The sequence below is a fragment of the Panulirus ornatus genome, chromosome 2, assembly GCF_036320965.1.
Source record: "Panulirus ornatus isolate Po-2019 chromosome 2, ASM3632096v1, whole genome shotgun sequence".
Taxonomy (NCBI): Eukaryota; Metazoa; Arthropoda; class Malacostraca; order Decapoda; family Palinuridae; genus Panulirus; species Panulirus ornatus.
Window position 1 is genome coordinate 31,236,670 of NC_092225.1, and position 24,010 is coordinate 31,260,679.

The 24,010-nt window shown below is 37.1% G+C and overlaps 1 protein-coding gene across 1 annotated transcript; it reads left to right on the top strand.

The window, feature by feature from the left end:
* The first annotated feature begins 4,414 nt into the window (after positions 1–4,414).
* Positions 4,415–15,592, top strand: LOC139755810 (membrane-associated progesterone receptor component 1-like). The gene is made up of 5 exons (XM_071674424.1): positions 4,415–4,552; positions 5,031–5,342; positions 9,210–9,371; positions 11,076–11,225; positions 12,825–15,592. Exons 2-5 carry the CDS (start codon positions 5,159–5,161, stop codon positions 12,926–12,928), a joined length of 600 nt encoding a protein of 199 aa, XP_071530525.1. The 5' UTR covers positions 4,415–4,552; positions 5,031–5,158; the 3' UTR covers positions 12,929–15,592.
* Positions 15,593–24,010: the final 8,418 nt, after the last annotated feature.

Sequence of the window (24,010 nt, forward strand, 5' to 3'; positions counted from 1 at the left end):
CAAACCTCCGAGGTTTAAGCTTGCTCATCGCTCACGTTTCAATGTAACGCCAGATGACTGGTGCTGTGAATACCATCTTTCCTCTGGATCAGTTGTCTTTCATTTGATTAATCTCTCTGAAACATTTAGAAATTTGTTCCTCAGTTGTTTTTTTTCCAGAAATTTGCTTATTACAGTTTGCAATGCTGCACTGGTCTGTGGTAAAGGCAATTTCCCTGCCGGAGTTCTTAAAGCTGAGCGTAGAATTTATACTTTCTTCGTCTTGTCTAACTATTGTCCCTGATGTGTTTATGTGTCTCGTAGATCAGTATCCTGGTGAAAAGCGACGAAGTGATGTTCCAATCCACATGAACCTGCCATCGTGCTCTTAGTGATCAGTCTTATCAAGCAGCTTATCTCTCAGCTTGAAACCTTCAGCAGTTAACTGCCTTCGCCCGCCCCGTCTCGCTACTCTTGTCTGTGTTCAACTTGGGTATCAATCTGTCACTCACACACAGGTGGCTTGGTGTTGAATCCTCTGTAATTAGAGTTATCAGTACTACCACCCTAAATGAAGGTATGGGTAAATTAGATAAGAGGTTAAGTATGTTTCGTTAGATGTTGATAGAATAATAATAATAAAAAAAAGCCTCGAAGCTGTGGAGTGGTGGACCAGACGACCTTATCCAGGTAGAGAGTTGTCACACCTCACCTTACCCTAATTGATCAACAATTTCGTGTGCTCCAGGTTGAATGAGTTCTTGTTATATATATATATATATATATATATATATATATATATATATATATATATATATATATAAAATATATATATATATATATAAAAGCAGGTTTGGATGGTATTGCAGTGGAATTTATTAAGAAAGGGGGTGACTGTATTGTTGACTGGTTGGTAAGGTTATTTAATGTATGTATGACTCATGGTGAGGTGCCTGAGGATTGGCGGAATGCGTGCATAGTGCCATTGTACAAAGGCAAAGGGGATAAGAGTGAGTGCTCAAATTACAGAGGTATAAGTTTGTTGAGTATTCCTGGTAAATTATATGGGAGGGTATTGATTGAGAGGGTGAAGGCATGTACAGAGCATCAGATTGGGGAAGAGCAGTGCGGTTTCAGAAGTGGTAGAGGATGTGTGGATCAGGTGTTTGCTTTGAAGAATGTATGTGAGAAATACTTAGAAAAGCAAATGGATTTGTATGTAGCATTTATGGATCTGGAGAAGGCATATGATAGAGTTGATAGAGATGCTCTGTGGAAGGTATTAAGAATATATGGTGTGGGAGGCAAGTTGTTAGAAGCAGTGAAAAGTTTTTATCGAGGATGTAAGGCATGTGTACGTGTAGGAAGAGAGGAAAGTGATTGGTTCTCAGTGAATGTAGGTTTGCGGCAGGGGTGTGTGATGTCTCCATGGTTGTTTAATTTGTTTATGGATGGGGTTGTAAGGGAGGTAAATGCAAGAGTCCTGGAAAGAGGGGCAAGTATGAAGTCTGTTGGGGATGAGAGAGCTTGGGAAGTGAGTCAGTTGTTGTTCGCTGATGATACAGCGCTGGTGGCTGATTCATGTGAGAAACTGCAGAAGCTGGTGACTGAGTTTGGTAAAGTGTGTGGAAGAAGAAAGTTGAGAGTAAATGTGAATAAGAGCAAGGTTATTAGGTACAGTAGGGGTGAGGGTCAAGTCAATTGGGAGGTGAGTTTGAATGGAGAAAAACTGGAGGAAGTGAAGTGTTTTAGATATCTGGGAGTGGATCTGTCAGCGGATGGAACCATGGAAGCGGAAGTGGATCATAGGGTGGGGGAGGGGGCGAAAATTTTGGGAGCCTTGAAAAATGTGTGGAAGTCGAGAACATTATCTCGGAAAGCAAAAATGGGTATGTTTGAGGGAATAGTGGTTCCAACAATGTTGTATGGTTGCGAGGCGTGGGCTATGGATAGAGATGTGCGCAGGAGGATGGATGTGCTGGAAATGAGATGTTTGAGGACAATGTGTGGTGTGAGGTGGTTTGATCGAGTAAGTAACGTAAGGGTAAGAGAGATGTGTGGAAATAAAAAGAGCGTGGTTGAGAGAGCAGAAGAGGGTGTTTTGAAATGGTTTGGGCACATGGAGAGAATGAGTGAGGAGAGATTGACCAAGAGGATATATGTGTCGGAGGTGGAGGGAACGAGGAGAAGAGGGAGACCAAATTGGAGGTGGAAAGATGGAGTGAAAAAGATTTTGTGTGATCGGGGCCTGAACATGCAGGAGGGTGAAAGGAGGGCAAGAAATAGAGTGAATTGGAGTCATGTGGTATACAGGGGTTGACGTGCTGTCAGTGGATTGAAGCAAGGCATGTGAAGCGTCTGGGGTAAACCATGGAAAGCTGTGTAGGTATGTATATTTGCGTGTGTGGACGTGTGTATGTACATGTGTATGGGGGGGGGGTTGGGCCATTTCTTTCGTCTGTTTCCTTGCGCTACCTCGCAAACGCGGGAGACAGCGACAAAGTATAAAAAAAAAAAAAAAAAAAAAAATATATATATATATATATATATATATATATATATATATATATATATATATATATATATATATATATATATATTCCCTTGTTTACCTTGAATCTGCGTCCGACACTAGCTCGAAAAAGTCAAAAGCTTGGCGTGTCTGTGTTACGTATATATCTAAAAAGACAGTGAGAGAAGAGAGTGCAGCATCATGTGATCACGTCAGCTACAGTTAATGAGCTGGGGTTATGCGAAGCGTCGTGCGGCGTTATTTTCATACCAGCTGTTGCCGCTTCTTAAGCTGTGGCCTGACTACTATAATGCCAGAAACTGATGCATTAATGACTCCTGAAGTCCAACATTAACTTGTTTCTAGTTGGCCAAGATGTGTGATTGTAACTTGGATCCTTATTTTGCGTTTACGAAATTTGCCGTTAATATTATTCTTCGCGAACTCTGACAACAGTTGGTAGAAGTGCATGAATGATACAGAGCAGAGAACACGCTTGTGGGAGGGCGATGAGTTGCGCGTGTAGCAATAGCCGGGTCCGAAGCACTCCCTCTTGCAGATGCTTGGGGCCACCACTCCTCATGGCACCCCTTGTGCACACATACCACCTCACACGCACACACAAGGCCGTATATAATATAACTAGAAGCCTCTTTCGCTGGGACACATTCACTGCTTACGGCATATTCCAGTATGTGCATGAAGCCCACGACCCCTCCAGGTTTTGTAGTTCACAAAGCTTGCCATTGTTACTGTGGATGACATGGTACACTGAAAGGAACACTTCAGTCTCATCAACAGGTTCTCTAACCACCGTCAGACAATTCTTCATCCACCCAGGCCACTTGTTCTTGCACTTGAACTTACGGTAAATGACTCACTTTTCAATACCTACCCTGTCCAGCTTCCCCAGTCTCTCCCCAGACATCACCTTGACCTATCCAGTTGTTTGGGACGAATATGCTTCACCTTTTTCTTTGCCGTCACCTCCTGTCACCTGAGATCCCTCGTCCTCGAGCTCCAGTTCAGCATATCCCCCCCCTCCATTTTCCATGTGGGGGTGAGGGTAACATAGTTTGATAATACTACAGAGTTTTTCCAGTACCCAACATTGCATTTAACTTATTTGAATATTATATTTTTCATTAATGATTTTAAGTTTTAAAACAGACCATAAAGTTTATCTTCCGTGAGGGGGATGGAGAAGACGTGTGTACCTGGGGTGAAACGCGCCATGACAGTGCAATAATGAGGATCTTCTTGATAATATTTAGGGACCACCGCTGAGACCACACATCACCTCGAGTCACCGCAAAGACCACTGTTGGAACCACCGTTAAGACCACTACTAGTGGTCTGCTCAGACCATAACTGGAATCACCGCAACGACCGCTATTAGTCACCGTTAAGACCGCTGCTGGAATCACCGTTAAGATCACAGCTGGAACCACTGCTGGAACACCACTAGGACCACCACTGGAGAAGATACGGCGCCACCAGCAGGATCAGTACTGGGACCACAGGATTCTTACCTGGTTCTTTTTTTCAAAGTTCATATTCCGGTCAAACGACGGGTACGTCAGCTTGCCTTACATAACGCAGGTTAAGGAGAATTTCAAGAACAGTATGAAAATATTTATCAATTGCGTTTCTCTGATTCTAGGAAATCAAAGATAATCACTTCCCATTTATCTAACAAAAGTCGCTTACTTTCTAGACATCAATCAGCATTTTGTTTGGAGTGCTTGCTGTAATATCATTTCTTTGAAAGAGGATGTTAAATATTTGCTTAGATCATGTAGAACTTATAAGAATAACGTTTATCCCTTTACTGGATCTGATATTTGCTATACGTACAGCATAATTTCGTGCCTCTTACATAAATGTACTGTAACAGCAATACTCTGAAACATTTACTAATACTCTGAAACATTTACTGTTGCCGAGCGGAAGACAGGAGAGTGAAGTGATGCTATGGTTTGTTGCCAAGCCCAGTTGTGTCTGTCTCGCGTGACCCCAACTCACCCTGCGAAAGTTCCGTACTGGCAACCCTACCCCAAGGTCAGAGGCAGGCAAGCGCGGGAAGGTGATTTAAATATTAGCATTCATATACCAAAATTATTTATTGTTCACCTTTTTGAAGATACTGATTTTGATTTGCTTTTTAATTTAAGAATCTTATCTATATAGCTATCACTGAAGAAATCAGTCATTGTCCATTAAACTACTACTAACAGGATCACTTTTATGCTTAGTTTCAGTAAACACTCGAAAGTTTAAAGATGACGCTACGACACAACATTACAGAGGGACGACACAATAAATGTTTATGCCATAAATCTAAATTTTAGTTATGCTTCAGAGTGTGTTAAAGCAGAAAACCCTAAAATGTTAGCTTTTAAGATACTGTACTTCTTAGACTAGAATAGATACTGTAAAGGTCAATGTTATCATTAAATGCTATTGTTTTGAAAATTAGAAATCCTCTATTGTTCGTACACTGTAATTGGACATTAATACGAATTCTCATTTTGAACAGCATGTTCAATCTCAAAAGTTACTGCTACAAGGAAAGGAGATACTAGTGTGGCAATGACTGATTGTGTGTTGGCGACAGTCCTGATTCCTGATAAGGGGTGAGCGTCCCCCAGCAGCTGAGAGTGTGGGATGGCGGTCAGTCAGGGAGCTATCATGGCGGAGGATGGTAAGGAGACTCTTCCGACTAGTGAAGAGTCTCTGTTGTCGTCTCTCTTCACGGAAATATTCACATCTCCCCTTAACTTATTCCTATTAGGAGTATGTGCTCTCCTTATCTACAAAATATTCCGACCTTCAGATGGCATTGGCGCAGGTAAGAGTAATGCTACTCAGGATGACAGATTCACTATGTAGTTTACTTTTGACCAGATATACTGAGTAATATGAGTAAACTTTTATTTCACAGAATTTTGTTTGTTTGATGGATGACATTTCCTGAAGTAGTACGAAGGACGCCCATGAACATTCTATTTTTAAATGTTCGTATGCACCTTCGCCATGAACTTGACATTTATGTAATTTAGCTTCCAAAGTAAAGTACAGTCAGACATTGCAGAACATTGAAAATTATTTATGATTATTGACATTGGGGAAGTAGTGTCGTTACTGGAGAAATAAAAAGCCTTTTACCGATTGTTGTTATATAGTCAAATGATTACTTGTTGCATAATTGTTTGGTTTGATAGCTTTCCTGTCAGATTAGGAAGAAGGTGATTATTTAGTTCTCTTGCACTACCGTATTGATTATTGTTTATGTAAAGTACCATCACAGAATAATTTGTGTTTGGAAATGGGAAGTTTTTAGGTGGCGAACAATGTCCATCAGTAGTAGATGCATCAGCCGTACCATCTTGAACTCGTAGGTGACCCACAGATTAGGGAAACTGTGGTTTCACTAGTATCGAATTTTGCACAGATGACAATATAACGTAGTTAAACTTGACCCCCCAAGTGCAGGAAAGCCTGAAAGGTTTGAATACATATGTTTTGCTTTGAGCTGAATTAGAATATCAGTTTATATCTGCTACTCTATATCTTGGAATTTGCTGAAAGGTACAAATGATTAACTTTAGCAGTGCAACAGAACTAACTTTTGGGAATTGCTACTTTTGATTCATTTTTGTAATGCAGTCAGTGTACATTAAGAAAATTGATAATTTATCAGAAAGATAATGTCTGAGTGTGGGTTTTCACCTGTAGGACCTACTACTCTCTCAATTTTGTTCCCAAAATAGTCAGGGCTTTGAATTAGAGGAAAACTGTGGGTTACAAGTGCTATCTACCACCTGTTCATGATGTGAGAATTTGTTTAGAACCACTGTCATCAAGATCTGTTAACTAGATCAGGGAGTGCACCTAATGAAGCTTTTAAAGTAATTTTTGAATGCTTTTATGTATGGCACATTGACATTAAAAAATGACTGTCATGCAAACAGCCAACACATACATCCTCAGGCCACTTTAGGTTCTTTAGACATTTATTCAGTTTGTAATTCAATATATTATGCAAAAGCATTTGATATAAAAGGGTTTAGAATAGTAAAACTTACCTAATTATTAGTTATACACTTTTCCGACTGATGAAAAGTCTGAAATTTCTGTGCATAAAGTAGCACTATTCTATATGAATTACTTCAGTGGCAAAACGTGGGTGCTGTGTATTATTAACCATTAACGAGGGTGCCAGAAGGAACAAAACAAACTTGTCCTGGGCCTGAATTGTGTCAGAATTCAAAACTTGTAAAACCATAGTGTTAACATGATGAGATATCAGAATTATTTTTAGAATCACATGATTAGTCACAAACTTTTAATATGCAATGTATGGGACAAAGAAATTAATATATATCTTTGACATGTAATTATTTTCCTTCTATATTCCCCAGGAAACAATCTAATTCCTGTTATATGCTCTGATCCTTTAAAAACATTTCTGTATTCCATATGCATATAATATATGTCAAAGTTGCAAAAAGGAAAGGTGTCATTTTTTGTACGAAGGAACCCATATTTTGGTATATCATAAAGCATTATTTTACAGTTCTCTACAAGACTCATTGATTCATATTATTATTGTTTGATCCCACATCTTCACTTTCCCTCACAGCCTCCTCAAAATTGGGTTATTAATCACGAAATAGGATACTTACGTGAAAATGAAGAAAAAACAAATCATTCTTTGTAGTGTGAATATGGAATGTGTAATAGTAGAACTAAGATCCCAGACGCAGAAGATAAGCATCCTTTTTTCGGTAGATTATGAGCAAATTCAGAAAAATGATTTTTTTCATCTTTTGATAAAGATAATTGATACTGTGTATTACTGTGCAGAGCAGGGGAAAATGATTGATGTAGTCGAAACATTTGTAGAAGTGTACCAGTATGAAGTTGGTGAGCAGCTGGAGACACCATGGAATGACTGAATTTTAGTAAGGATGGATGTTGGCACGCCTAACCTTTGTGTGTTTGTTTACATTTTTTGAGAGTTGGTGTGATGTTGAAATCATGGAAGTATATGGTATAGTTTAAGAATGATACTGAAATGTAAGATAAATATGCGATGCCTGATGAAATTAGATGAGTATTTGGGAACTTTTTGGTTTTCATGGATCTTTCCCCTACTTCTGTTTTAACCCTCTTTTTCCTTGTCATTCAGTTCTCTGACATTATCGTCTATCTAATATTGAAAGATTTGAAATGGAGGTCTTCCATCAGCATTTTGTAAAGTGTTCACTCCCTATATTACACAACTGAAGCAAAAGAGTTCATTGTCAAAAGCAAGTTTCATTGTGGATTACAACAAATCTAGTACCAAAAGTGATTTAGGCTTGCACTGCATGATTTGGAGTTTCTTAGAATACCAGCCAACCTTCACATCAAGCTAACTTTGGGAAAATCTTGTATTTTTTGATTTCCTGATTACGAGGAGTGAAGTTATGGATTACGAGGAGTGAAGTTATGGGTCAAAATGAAAAGAAGGGCTTTTTGTTAAGGAAAAAATGAATACTGGTACAGTACCATTTATAGTTAGAAATACATGTTACATTAGATTATGTCATATGAGTGGTAATACAGTATGCAAGTACTTAAGCTCGTAAGCAATTCAGTCACCCCTCTAGTCCCTTCCAATTCTTGTGCATACATATTTATTTCCTCTTTGTCAACCTCTCCTCTTATTCTCTCCTTATGTCCAAGCCGTTTCAGTATACTCTTTTTGGCTCAACCATTCTTCTGTTGATACCACACCTTTCTCTTATGCTATCATTACTTACTTGATCAACTCACTTTATACTATTTGTTGTCTTCAGTCTTTGATTTCCAATGCATTCACCATCTTCCATATTTTCTCATCTATAGCCTATGACTTGTATTTTTATAACATTGTTATGACTACTATACCTTAATACATATCAGTTTTTGTCCCTCCAGATAGTGTTCTCTCTTTTCACACAAAATTGTTTAAAAAAGATACTTTGTCATATCCTAATGTGTTAGACTGAAGGTCAAAAATGTATAAAATGGTATTCAAAACTTTATGTAAACAATGGTAAAGACAGCTACTATGTCTGTCTCCAAATTTTGAGCCAACTCCTCACCCTACCCAGACTGTGCCACTAATGCTGCCTGCATGACTGCCAACTCTCGTGACCCACATCATGAGACTCCTCAGCACTGGACTGTATGAATGCAACAGTAGAGTGCATGTACATGAAAGTTGTTTTAAGGATTTCTTTCATTTGACACAATTTTCTCTTCGCACTGCACTTTAATTTGCCATGTTTGGAAATTCATTTTAAGGCTTTCTTTCAGTTGACATCACATATATTTTTTGAGATTATTTTACTCACAACACACTGTACTTTTTTCATATTTTTCACTTTGCATAACAAAAACGGACTATTTAAACTAGTTTGAAGGTTTTGAAGATGTCCTGAAGTAATCCATGATCAACCACTGCTTCTGCTATGATATAAATGTTATTGAGAAGCCTCTGATGTGTTAATGTGAGCCATTTTATCCTCTCAGCCTTATCCACACTCTGCTCCATGAATTTCTCCTCATATTTCAAATAAGGATTAATGGTTAATCTTTTCCCCAAGTGTCCTGATCAGCTGTTACAGTACTGTATTCATGATCTAGCAGTTAAACCCTTAAAATTTAATGAAGAAATTTTTTTCAGCTTCTGGGCCAGTGGAACCTCCAGTGCCTAAAATGAAAAGGCAGGACATGACCCTTGAGCAGTTGAAACAGTATGATGGAAGTGGAGAGCATGGGCGTGTTTGTGTGGCAGTGAATGGCAAGATATTTGATGTCACGCGAGGCAAAAAGTTCTATGGACCAGGTTTGTCTCTTCATTATGTAGCCGTCACTGTGCTTCATTACTTGGAAACGGGAGGTATAGAGTATCCGCTATGGTTATAGATTACTTTGGTGAAATGAAGGTTGAACTGATGTAAAGCTCTTTAAATTTGCATACTTGTACTCATCCACACGTAGTGTAAGATTTTCATTTATGTTTTCAAGCCAGTCTACATATCTTTGGTTGACCTCAGTGACATGTTCAGTCAAGAAAGAAGAATTTGTTTACATATGAACGATTAAGATATTGAGGGATGTACAAAGTTTTGTTAGTTACTCTCTTTTTTTGTCTCATTTATGAACTAGAGTTTACAGATTTCTTATGAAAATCTTGATTTATTTACGCATTACTTGCAGATTTTTGTAAAAGAGCATAGTGTGATAAGTATTATATTTTTTGTCTGTGCAGTTTCTATAGGTATTTCAGTCTTTTGTTTGAGGTTGAGAAGACCAATGAAAGTTTTGAGGAAGGAGTTACCTTGAAACCATTGATTGGAGGGTGACTTGAAACTTGCAGATCATGGTATAGAAAAATAAAAAGCTTGAAATTTTGTGTTTTTCCTTAGAGAGTTAAAGGATATTTACATTATTATGAGCTAACATAGTACAGCTGTATTTTAGAGCTTAAGTTAACTCAAATACCAGCCTTGTTAAACATGTTTGCCTCAAGCTACATACGGTGGGTTGGTGCCAGTCTTATGGCAAGTTGAAGGTCTGTGTTGTAGACCAGTAGTATTCACTGGAAAAATAATACAGGCCATTTGGGAGAAACACTTTGTAAGAATATATACATGTAGAATCATTATACAAAAAAGTATTATTGTACATACAAAGTAATGTTAAATCTCTACACTTAATATGCTGTGGTTCAGAAGTACAGTTTGGTATTCTATTGTCTGTTCTCAGTCACTTGGTGCTCTCCAAGACTTCCTCCCTATTTCATTACATTGATGTTGGGGGCTATGGTGTTGTCCATTGTAAAAACTTGGTAATTTTTCATGCATTTCCTCGCATATCTTTACATCATCCTCGACAACTCTTCCCTCTGAACCTCTTTGCCTGATTAACTACTTTTTGAATTAAAACTTACTCTTGATGAATTTTTGGAAGAGTTTCAGATTTTGTTTTGTTCACAGTGTTTATATTTTGTGTCATTTGTGTTATTTTTACCACATCATTTACCACATAATAAGACCAGCACAATATAATCACTTTTTCCAGCTCGTGTGTTGTAAATGTTATTCTCAGTGTCCATGCAAGATCTAGTGTTGATTGTTTATCAGCTTCTCATGTCCTTGAGTCTATTGACATGCTTGTATGGGAAATTTTCCTCAATCCAATGTAAGATCTTGTTCCCATGGACTTATATGGAAGAGTGGTGATTGGAAGGATGATGGCATACGCAGAGCATCAGATTTTGGGAGGAACAGTGTGGTTTTCAAGAGTGGTAAAGGATGTGTAGTAAATGAATAGTGGGGTTGAGCAGCATGTCCAGACAGAGGACTGAAATGAGTTATGAGAAGATGATAAATTTAAATAAACATGTTTAAGAGTAGCTGTTTCAGAGCCCTTTGTACTATGTTAATGAATTAGTTATGCTTGTAAAGTTATTCTTAGAAAATCCATGTATCCCCGTGTAATCTGCATATTGTATTTTTTTTGTGTGTATTAACAATGCTTTTTGCAGGTGGACCTTATGCTGCTTTTGCTGGACGTGATGCCACTCGAGCACTGGCAACTTTCAGTGTAAATGATGTTAAGGAGGAATATGATGATCTCAGTGACCTATCATCCATGCAGATGGACTCAGTCAGAGAATGGGAGATGCAGTTCACTGGTTAGTATACATGTACAAGAGGACATCAAAATGTCATTATACAGAGTAGACAATTTGATGAAAATCTCTTAGTCAGAAAGTAAAGCATCAGAAACAAAGAATAGAAAATTCATTTGATAATTTCTTTGTCAGACAACAGTGTGAATTATGCATTTGATAGTTCCCTTAGCTGCTTTCCATCCCTGTTTAGAACCTTCTGCCCTTCTGTTGGTCAGCATTAGATACGTAAAGTTGAGTCATAATTTTTAATTGCTTTGCGCTGATTTTGTGTTCATTTGTTGCACCCTGAGTTAACAGTTTTATCTTTTTAGATATCTTTTAAACAGCTCATGTATATTTGTGTAAATAATTTCAAGTTTCTTTTTTGTGGAAAAATGCTGAATAGCCTCTAGGTTGTAGCACTTTATAGATTTCTGAATGTCAAACATATTAAACAAATAGCGGAAAGAACAGCTATGGGGTGGCCAATTGACAGCATATCCTCCCTAGTAAACTTATCTTTCCCATTTGCTTTATCCCTTGCATGTTCAGGCTCCAAGCCTTCATTCCCTCCAGCTCAGTCTGTCCTTTGCTTATTCAGGGCCCAAGCCTTCAAAGTATCTTTCACTCGATCCTTCCACCTCCTACTTTGTCTCTCTGTCTCTCTCTGCCCCCTCCCCCCTTTTTTCCTTGTTCCTTCCATTTCTGACATGTTTGCCCTCATAGTTGTCCTTTCCAAATGTTCAGACCATTTTCCATGCCCTCTTCAGCACTCTCATACATACTCCTTGTACTACCACACGTCTCTCTTAACATATTTCATGTTCAAACAACTCTTCTCACACCATGTATTGTCCTCAAACATTTCATTTCTAACACATTCAGCCTCTCCATACATTTTCATTTATAGCCCATTCCTTTTATCCTTATAATAATGTCAGGACTATTGTACATACCCATTTTTGCCTTCTCAGATGGTGATTTATTTTTTTCCATGTTTCTCAGTGCTCCTAGAATGTTCATCGTCTCACACACCTTTTGACTTGCCCCAGCATCCATGGTTCTGTTTACTGCCATGTCATTTCCAGGTGTCTAAAACTCTTGACTTCCTCCAAGTTTTCTCCATTCAAACTCACACTCTAGTGAACCTGTCTCTTTGCACAGCTTAACCTAATAGCCTTGCAATTATACATATTTACTCTTAAGTATTTCCTTTCACACACTCCTCCAAACTCAGAAACCATCTCCTGCAGTCTTTCACTTGAATCTGTTCCTAGAGCCATGGCATTCACAAAGACTAAGTGACAAAACTCCAAGGCTCCCTATACCCATAGGAGACTGTAGGCTTGCCCTTTTCTCCAAGACCCTCTCATTTACCCTAGTACCAGTTTCTCTATAAATGAATTAGACAGCAATGGTGACATCACATCCCTGCCACAGACCCACCTACACACGAAATCACTTTCCTTTTCCAGCTCACACATATGCCTTACTTTCTTGATAAAAATATTGAAAACTACTCATTGCTTCCAGTGACTTTTCTCCCTTCTCATGTATTCATAGCATATCAAATTGCTGGAGATATATATCGTAGGCAGCTAACAAGCATTGATTTTTCAGAAAAGTATGACTACATTGGAAAATTTTTGAAAGCTGGAGAGCAGCCGACAGAATATTCAGATGAGGAAGATGCTAAGGACACTAAAACTAAGAAAGATGACTAGATATATTCACTGGATATAAGTAAACTGTAGGTTAAGGCTTAAAGGTTCCAGCCAGACCCCAAAGTTTATGAAACTGAACTTGAATTTCATGAAAATGTATCATAATGATATGCTATGCAAGTATAATTTAATGAAGAGAAAATATGATAATATCCAAGTTTTCTGTAATTTATTTTAGAATGATTATCAACATTCACTGACAGTTCCTGAATTAAGATCTTACATGTGAGTCATAAAATTGGAATTTAATGTTTAGTTTGTCTGGCAGAACCCTTTTAAAAATCTGCTAAAGGAGGGAGAGGAGGAGGAGCAGGAGGGTAGGTGATGACAAGATCAGTCATTATAAGGCTTATGGAGTTATTTATTAAGGTCATGATATTTCTGTAAAGAAGTTGATGAGGAAGTCTTCACCAATGAGGGTTTTAGTTTTGATTTTCAAACCTCGTGAACTAGAAGCAATTTTTGTGTAGTTATTACAGGTTATCATAAAGATGAAGTTGGTTATGATGTAAATAAATCATCACCTCACAAGTTATCTGTTATGAAATTTTAGACTTGGTCTTTATAACTGAATTATGAAATTTCATTGAAACCGTGCTGGCCAGCTCTACTTTTTTTCATTCAACCAGATGAAAATTAGACTCCTAATTTATATTGATTATGAAATTAACATTACTGTTTAAAAGTATTTTAGTGATTATTTGTCCTTAATGTATTATAAATGTGTGAACTCACCAAGTCTAGTTATATAAAGGTACATTTGCTGTGGCAGCATATTTTGGCACACCTGCTTACCCTGATCCATGACTGTCTACAAGGTCTTGCTGAGTTGTACTTGGAAATGATACTTTCTGTAATTAAAAATGAGGGAAGCAGCAAGCACAATGTGAACATCAATCAGACTCATTGGCTAGGTGATGAAGATTGGGCTGATGATTATTGTGGCAATGAAAACATATACAAAGATTCACTTAGATAGCATACATTGAAAAGTTAGCTCTGACCTTGTGTAGGTAACTGCCTGAAATCAAACTTAGCCTTATCAAATAGTGCAGAAGACTCTAATTTGCTAGTCTTCTATCAAGTGCTGATTCAGAGTTATTTTCATACCTAACCTTCAGCCTTACTTGGCCACATCCCCATCTTTTCTAATATACAGTGATTTATATTGTACCATAAATACAAATGTGTGAGTTCCATACTTTTTCCATGTCTGACATACTGTGTGATGAGTGTGTTCAGAAAGTTAATTTTGGCCTGGATGTTTCACCTCGTGGATTCGTAAATGTTGAACGAGTACTTCCATAGTGTGCTAGCAGTTGCTAGTTGTTCAGAGATGTCCTCCAAATCTGCTTGCCTATCACATTTTGCAGTGAAGATAAGGTGAAACTAGTCTTATCAGTGGAAGACAAGTTTCATATAATTGCTCTGAGCCTATGTTATGAATTAAAAAGCACATACACTGGAAGAAGTCATTAAAAGGAATTTAGGGTTTGGCACAAATGTATTTTGAGATGATAATGGAAGCAAAGTGCTGCTAATTTGGTTTGCAGCTTGATTCATATTCATCCTTCTGCATGATTGATGAACTTCGTTGGACAAGTGAAGGAAATACTTTACTCCTGATTGTAGGAGGGAATTTTATGCAGTCACAAAGGATCAGCACATAGGGCATGAAATATGGCAGAATTTTAAAGCATAAACAAAGAATTTGACTTGTAGTTTTGTGGTAACAATTTTAATTGGTGACTTCAGAAAAATATTGCTTGATTCTCTGTTGTTGCAGTAACAACCAAAATTAAAATTGGGCAGGGTTTTCTGGTTTTGGATGAACTGAAAAATAATTCATGTGAATGTCATTTGTAATTACATAAGTTTTGATAAGTTGATGTTTTATTAGGGTCTCTGAGAACGTTTGTTTGGTCAGACATTGCATTCATCCTCTTGCTACACATTATGCATAAACTATAGTGAATAATGCTCCTTTTTTCAGTCACCTGACTGGCCATGAGTAATTTAGGCTTTCTTAGCATATTTTTTTTTCCATGCCTGTATTATAATAGAGGAAGGGTGTCTTGCACATAGAAGGTACTAACCTCTGGACCATTACACTTCATAGGAAAAGATAAAAGCTTCTGAAGTCAGTTTGATTATCCTGACTAGGAAACTTCCCTTTAATGATGCTAAGGGGATCATAATCCTTTTGTCAAGTTCTTTATCTTTATAAGATACAGTAAATTATTTGTCATATTATTCTGTCCTTGCATCATGTGTAGGTTATGGATTCTGCTATTCATGTGCAAGAGTGAACTTTAAACATTCTTGAAGAAATTAGTATAACTGTGTGTGCATATTGGTTTGTCTAGCTGTGCAGCTAACTATTCTTTTTGGCATTCCTGAAACTTGCTCTTCAGGCCTTGCATGAAGGAGTTGATTTAACTTTGTGATATTTAGAGAAGCAGAATTTGTATTTATATTTTTTACACAGTGTCAATGTAGTTTGATAATAACCACATGGAACAAATGTTTAAAGAAAATCCTGTGTAATAAAAAGGAAACTGTCCTTTGTACTTAAGGAAGTTTTCTGTTGTGTACAGTTGAATGTTAATGTCTGTTCAAAAGTAAATAAACTTTCCCTGTTATAAAGAGAAAATTTTTTAAAAATGCTTATCTTTAACTTTTCCCACATATGAAAAAAGTAGAAAAGATTTCTTTTCAGGCAAGTGTTAAACTTTTATTTATGGATGCTTCCTTGTGTACTGGACTTAACTGAAAGGCTTGTGGGAACTGGATATTTCTAGTGTCATTGGTTTTTCAGAGTTTACGTAATAAATGTGTGATTATAACTGGTATGTCATTACATTGAAAAATCTCATTTTGCAAATCTTAATGGATGAATCTCCCTGAAAATTTAGAACCAGTAATTTTTTTTTGACATTGAAAGCTTTTCTTAGTTAAGAAAAGGTAAGGAGCATAAAGTCCAACAAATGACAACAGTCCTTGTTAATATTGACTACATGAAAATGGGAGTGGGCAAAGAATGAAAAAGTGTTTAGGAAGGGACTTCTTATTTGTGCAGATGAAGCATGTGTTATTCAGATGATGGTATGTAGACATACAAGAAAGTGTAGTATGTGAGTGGTTGGATAAAGGAAGTATTTGTGAGTGGGGAGTATGAGTAATTGGGAGGTGCAAATGAGAGAGGGGTTGAGAAATTTTTGGCAAACTTCAGGAAAAATGACTAAATGTTTTGGAGGGAGGAGAAAAGTGTGAGGAGAACAAATGAGAACACCTGTGTAGGGGGTACACAGGAAAGACAAACAATAGAGGGCTTGTTGGCCCATGTCTAGGTTATCTGTTTTTGGATATGTATATATCTTTTTGTTTCTTAACTAAATGGATAAAGTCAGTGTAGAACAGTAAGAAGGGTATCTCTGCCCCACTGACAACAGCAGCGAACAGGAAAAAAGAATGTATGGAGTTTAACATGATGAAGTGAATGGGAAGTACAACAGAAAATTAATGCAATATCCCACCCTCTGCTATACTAAAATATATTCTTATGATCTGGAATGAGTGAAAGGAATTTATCGATATCTATATTTTTTCACGTGTTAAGTCAGTAGGTCCCTGAACTGATAAAGTTTGTCTAACTGATATTTGAAGATATAGTCTTGGCATTTACAGTGTTTGATGGTAACTGTTCTTGTGTTCAGCAAATCTATGTGCAAAGAAACTTTTCCTTAGTCAGTATTACAATTTTTAGCTTTTTTTTAGTTTAGTTTTATTCCATTTGCCCTTGTATTTTATTCTTTTGGATTTCAACTAGACTTTCATGATTTAAGTTGTTAAATTTTTTTTCAAGAATGTTGGAATTTGTAGGTCATTGTGAAGTCAGTGTTTTTAAGAGAAAAGAGATCTAATTTTTCAGTCTCTTCATACGTTAGGTTGTAAAGGAATGGAATCAGTTTCGTTGCCCATCTAGTTCTAGTTTTATCTCATCTTTCTTTTAGTTTTGGGGCTAGAATTGCACTATATTCAAGGTGTGGTCTTACTACAGTAACAAGTTGTGTCAGAATTGTTTCTGGTGTTTTGCAGTCAATGTTCCTAGCTGTGAAACCTGGCGACTGATTTTTTTTTTTTTTTTACTTGCTACTAGATAGTGTTTAGTTTGCTTCATTGTCACCAATAACAAGATCCATCTTTTCATTTACTTTAGTTGTCAGGTTTCGTTATACTTAAGTCATGTATTTTTACCATCATAATGTATATTGATTTTACATGGTTTTACATGAAATTTCATCTGCCATTTGTCAGACCACTCTGGTTATTTTTTAAGACATTTTTGAGTTATTTAGTTATTTCAGGGTTCATTTCATTTACAGCTCTATCTTCTATTTTTGTATCAATTGTGAATTTAGAGATCTTAAATATGAGACCCAGTTTTAGATCATTGATATATATTATTAAAAGAAAAAGTCCAATGTGGTACCATTCTCATCCAGTCTAAAGTTTTAGTATTTTAAAACTCATTTCTTTCTGTTGCTAAGCCAATCATTATTCTTTACTACTAACTTGGGTATCAGGAGGGTCAGTGATGGCTAATGTAGTGAGCCAGCATTTCTATGGCTATCAAGTTTTACTCCTTTGTAATTTTGTAATTCATGCTACTAAACAATATCAACTCTGGTCTCATCTTAATCTTATATATTCTGATGATGATAATTGCATAACTTTCAGCTGAACATGCTAGGATTTAGATGCCATAGACTTTGAAGATATTGTACTGAATATGTGGTGTTCTAGGGTTTTGGTGGGCTGTCAGATGAGTTTTATTTGTCATTATTAATAAGACAAGAAACAATACTGTTTATCAGCAGTCAACCTGGTGTTATGTATAAATCTGCAAGGAAAACTATATCATTTCGAAGTCTGCAAGATTTGTATGCTCAAAGTGGAGAAAGAAATGAGCACTCAAATTTGGCAAATGTATTTATTTATTTATTATACTTAATCACTGTTTCCTGTGCTGCGAGGAAACGCCAGGAAACAGACGAAGACCCATCCACTCATATACACATATATACATACACACATACACATATTTTAAACACATCAATAATATTAGAACTTTGGTGTTTATGGTAACTTCAAATTAAAACAATAAGTTTTAGAGTAAACACTTTTGGTTCACCTCTTGGCACTAATGTGAATAGATGTGATGGTGAGGCAGGTTTTCTTAATACACACTACCGTGCATTTACTGGTGGGTTTTATTAAGAATAATTTGTGACACTTGCAAATCATAAGTATGTTTGCATGAAAGTTGTAATGGATGCAGAAATATACAGAGCTACATAAGAAGTGTTACCTCTGACACTTTCAAATGATCAAACTTGAAGTGATGCTACTAACACATTCAAAAGAACAGATCGTCAATGTACCTATAAGAAGCTCTTTCATTCCTGTGAAATCTAGGGAAAATCAATTGGCCTTTGGAATTGTTAAGCAAAAATGATTAGTCTTACATTATATGCACATGTGTACTTTCCTATGATAAGGATGTGCAACCTTAATTCTGTCTGTATGTAAAATTTAAAGCAGTGGACGTTGGTTACATTTTCCAAGATTGTGTTTCACCTAAAGTTCTAGCTTTGAACTCAGATTTAAGAGTTCATGAGAGAACTAGTTGTGACTGATTAACTTTTGTACTTTTACAAATAACCAAATAGTGTTGTCGTGCTAAAACTGAAAGTCGCCATCATACTCCTGATAAATATATTGTAAGGCATCATGAAAACAGCCTCTGTCACCCATTATTACCCTCTAAACAGCTTGATGACTGGGGTTTGCTAAGTCCCATGCTGTAGAGTATGGCTTTTATAGAGTCAGGTGACACTGTAAATGAAACACCTCCCATTATATATATATATATATTATATAGTTCACATGCTCACTATAAATCAGAAGAAATCATACATGTTCTTCAGTAATTTGATGTATATTGTATGTCCTGCAATCGAAAACAATTCGTGGTGATCAGGAAAGCTGCTGGTGTCTGATGAATTAGTCTCATCTGCCTGTGGAAGATGGAAACAAAGATTTTCAAGTGAGTCGATCTGGAATAAGTGGTGGCTTCTGATACTAAAAATTCACATTTTGTAATGTGTTATGTGAATCGGTTACATATACTAAATCAAAGTTTTCTGAGACTGAAGAACATAGAAAATATAAATACAATTCTATTGACCTTGTTTGCATGAGGTGAAAAGCAATATAAATTGGATTAGAAATTGTTCATATTTTTTGGATTAAACAAGCAAACAAACAAGAAACAAGCTAATAATTTTTTCACTTTATCATGGAAATATCAACAACATTAATATGGAGTATTATATGGAGTAAAAAGTAGCAACACCTGGAAGGCTAAATCGAGGGAATGGAACATATGAATTGTTAAGAAAAACTAGGTAACTTGTATTTTAAGTAGTCTAGAAATTCATGATAATCTGTGCATGGCAGCAGTTTGATGAGGTCAGAAAAAGCACATAGACTAAAAAATAGAAAAAAATACATGAAAAGATTTAAGTCAGCAAGAATCCTTCGAAATACACCAAAAAGATGTATAAGAACCTTGGCGTAAAGAGCGATCTTGAATGTTTTGCAAGTTGAATTAAAAAAGAACCATATTCCTGTGAGAAGAGACTTGATAAATGGTTGAATAGTCTCACATGAACCCAAGATTAATAACCATATCTATGTGTGGCACTAAGAATATCTATTATTATGCTAGCTGTATATGCTGTGGATCAACGTGATAGCCCTGCTTACTGGCAAATATCACCATAAACACTTAGGTAGGTCTCTCTCTCTCTCTCTCTCTCTCTCTCTCTCTCTCTCTCTCATATCTTGATTAGCAATCTTAGGGTGCTAAAACTTTATCTTCACTCATGTAGTATTCTAGCACTTCCTTCTACCATACACTACTGCACACAGAACCATTATTCCAATAGAAAAAAGTTTGCTATCACCAGTACGACGAAAAGAAAAAAAAAATATTGCTGATTCACGAAAATCGTTGTTACATATCCAGATCAGCAGGTTACAGTTAACACCACCATTACCATTTTCACTGCCACCACCCACACTTACCTGTATACGTCCTGCAATCCACGATGATAAATACTGACAGGGTATTACCACAACCAGTACCATGATTATCACCAACACCACCATTAACTAATATGACCGTTGTGCCATTTCAGGAACCACACTACGCACGCAGTTATCACCACCATCATGGCACCATAATCACCAACCAATCCTAACATACTCACAAATGAGCTTAACAACTAACATTATGACAGTGAAATACAAGTACCATAGAAAGAAAAAGATGGATCGCCATGTCCAGTTGGGTCGTACGGCAGCTGGTAACGAGACTGGTGGTAAGGTGGCTGGTAACTACGAAAATGGAGGGTTCTGGCTTGGTGGGTTCTTTTAGGCTTCTTGCTGCTTAGTGGACGAATGTGAATCCCATTTCTGGCGGCCTCTTGGGAGGTGTCTGACACTAGGAGACACAGCAGGCAGATGCCAACCAGGAGCTGTAGGGTTGCAGGTAATGTTTATTAAGACAAACTTGAGTATCCGATGGTCTTGTGTGTGTCCATAATATATATATATATATATATATATATATATATATATATATATATATATATATATATATATATATATATATATATATATTCACAGTATAACTTGTAAAGAGAGGTTAATCATGCAATCCACTGTCACGCATAATTTGCATTTCCCAGAATATCCACGCCTCAGGCAGTATTATACAGTATGCCTAATAAGCTCTTCCCCGTGGATATTATGCATATAATACACACTTCCATAAATATGTTTATGAAGATAACTTTCGTGTTAGCATGACAGGAAACTTCCTAGAAACTAGTGGAAAATCACAGACATATGCAATTTTGTGTCCACAAAATTAACAGCAATTAACATTCAACGAAGTATTTATCAAACATATAACCAGTTTGTTCGTTTATTCAGAGAAACGTTAATGGTGGTCGCGTAATCATGTTCAATTGACATTTATTTATGTTTTGCATGAATAACAAGACGTCATTAATACATGAGACGTTTTCATGCTATTATCAACATGGGAACTTGTGCGTTTATTGGTACTTTGTATTTGTTTGATTTGTTAGCACTTAATATGGACGAGTGGCCATCATGCATGAAGTGTCACCAGCCCGGAATGTGTGGCTGTCCCTCCTCGACCCAGATGGATGTCGCCTCTCTATAATCCCTTTCCTTCTATGTAAACAACTAAGTGTTTTTTTTGTTAAGTGGTTAGTGCCAGTGTTATGTTGTGTTGGTAACGTCATGCAGAATTGAGAATACATTCAGCTACAGAATCTAACTCGAGCACAGATACACGAACAGAAAGACAAGCATTGGTTATTGAAAGATATTCTTCATTTTTTAAGCCACCAAACTAATGCTTTGAAGGGTAATGGAAAGAACGTCAGTTTTTGCCGTCCATGTAGACCATTTCTTAATAATAATGACAAGTTATGGAATACAGTTACTATAAACACTGGATATGTGACCCAATAGGGATAAGTGCAATTCTTGGATGTTTACATGGCAGGAGAGACCTTTCTGTGCTCAGTGTAACTTTAAATACTAGTTTGATAGACAGATTACCAGGCGTTTCTTGCATGAAAAATGATAGAAAATAAATGAATAATTAATCGTATTGTAATTGTCACAGTTGTATTTCATGAATTAGCTAAGGTTATGTTGTCTGTCTTTGGTCGCAGGAGAGTGCAAAGTTTGTTATTGTCAGGTAAGGGAAGCACACGTAACCATAACTGAAGGAGTGCAAATTATTTGCATGTTAATGATGGGAGTGATTTTTTTTATGGTGTTGCATCTTGAGTGTTACGCCGGGCAGTGCAGCCAACTCACAGTCAACCCAGCTTTTCATCTTCTATTATGGGACTGATGACTGAACGCTTACGTAGCGTAAGCTAGGGTGTACGTGTCATTAGTGTGCGTCTCGGGCAGTTTTCTATTGTTGCCATGCCTCTTAACCTTATATATATATATATATATATATATATATATATATATATATATATATATATATATATATATATATATATATATTACACGTCTAAACTTAAGCCAGGTACCCATTTATCAACGAGCTCAGTGGGGAGGATGACCACCTGGATTGGGTGTAGGCCGACTACTACGACCAAGAGGAAAAGAAGGAAAAAGCAACAATGTCACCGTAGAGGCGACAGTCCTGCTGAAAACGAGAATGAAGCTCACTTATACATAAACTAACCAGATGTTGTTTCATGGTGTTCCCTTCTGCTTCTAAGTGGAGGATTATCGTTTCTTAACACTGGACTTCACTATTGTTGTATGACGTTAATGATCGCATCAAAGGGTGGTCGGTGTCGTGGTCTTGACGTCAGACAGGTGACAGTGATGTCCAAGACGTTGGTGACGTCATTGCCGTGCTCATGACGTTAGACAGATGGTGATGATATCATCATGAAGTGCTGGTGACATCATCTATTCTCACGTTGGGTGGAGTGATCGGCCACCCTGCCGTAAGATTACCAGTGTAAATAGTAAGATATACAGGAATGTTTATTTTGTACTTAAATATACAAAGATTCTTGTAAGTATGGAGGCATTTATATGTAACGTTAAAACAAAATTGAATTAACAAGACAGTTTATCAGGAGTTAGTTGGTCAGAGGAGGCTATGCTCACAGGATGATTCAACCTAATGTTTAAAGTTGGAAAAGAAACGGGTTGAAGGTGTGTGACAGTGAGATAGGCTGTAGTTACCCACGAGGGACGGGTTTTGTAACTACCTATTTGTACTGTGCGGGGAGAGATTTGTACACGTGTAATTATCTGGTTTTACTCTACAGAGAAGTTATACGCTCGTGTGTAATCACCAATTTTTACTGAACATGGAGTTTTATACTCGTAGGGCCCTATGTCCTGAACATTTCTTTTTTATAAAACCTTTTAAAGTTTTGTACGTTGTCTGCAGTGACCATAGTGTGTGTGTGTGTGTGTGTGTGTGTGTGTGCTATTAAAAGTCACGTCTTGGCTGAATTATGTTTTCCAAGACACCTGAAAATAACCAATGGAAAGTAGCATGACGGAGCTCTTAATTCAGGGCCTTTTCCTGTATGATGTTATAGTGTCCGACTCTGTTTCAGGGAGAAGTGAGGTAAAAGTTTGGTGAAGATTGTTAGGCAAGTAACCCCGATCACTTGGGTCTGGCTACGCTGCCTCACTGACCAGTAGTTTGACTCTGGTTTCATCATTCTGCTGTGGTTAGTTGCCTACATTCAGTTTTGTCATGATTCACTTTCTAGACTTGTATCTGGTACGAACAACAGCTGTAAAAATGTAGAAATATGAACATAAGTGTTTTTGAGCCCATGATACTATTCCTCTTAAATTCAGTGGTATCAACACGATGGTTTCGTCCACAGCTTTGCCAGTATAGTACAACCTCCTTACATCTTGCTGCTATATCAGGTAAGTTACATTGGACATTTTAACATTCATGAAAACAGTGGAATGATGATGTTTATCTGGAGGTAGGTCACGTAATACAATAAGTAACGCAACAGTGAAAATGCTCGAAGATATGTTCGCCTTGCTGTATGAATTGTGTAAATACTTGATAGAATCAAAAGAAGGAAGGAAGAGGGACAAACGAATAGGGGATGAGAGAAAAGGGAAGGAAGAGGGACAAACGAATAGGGGATGAGAGAGAAAAGGAAAGGGAGAGAAGAAACTGGGTAGACGTTTAGGGAATATACGTGAATGACCTGCTTCACTAGCTTAACTGTGTTGGTTTACGTAGTTTTGATCCGTTAGTGTAGACACTGAAGACAGATAAATTAGCAGAGACGCACTTAACTTCAGGAGACAATGTAGTAAGGGTGAGCGTGCCAACACAGTCGAGTACAGGAGGAGACTGACTGAGGCGAGAGGTAGCGTTAGCTGGTGGTACGGCGA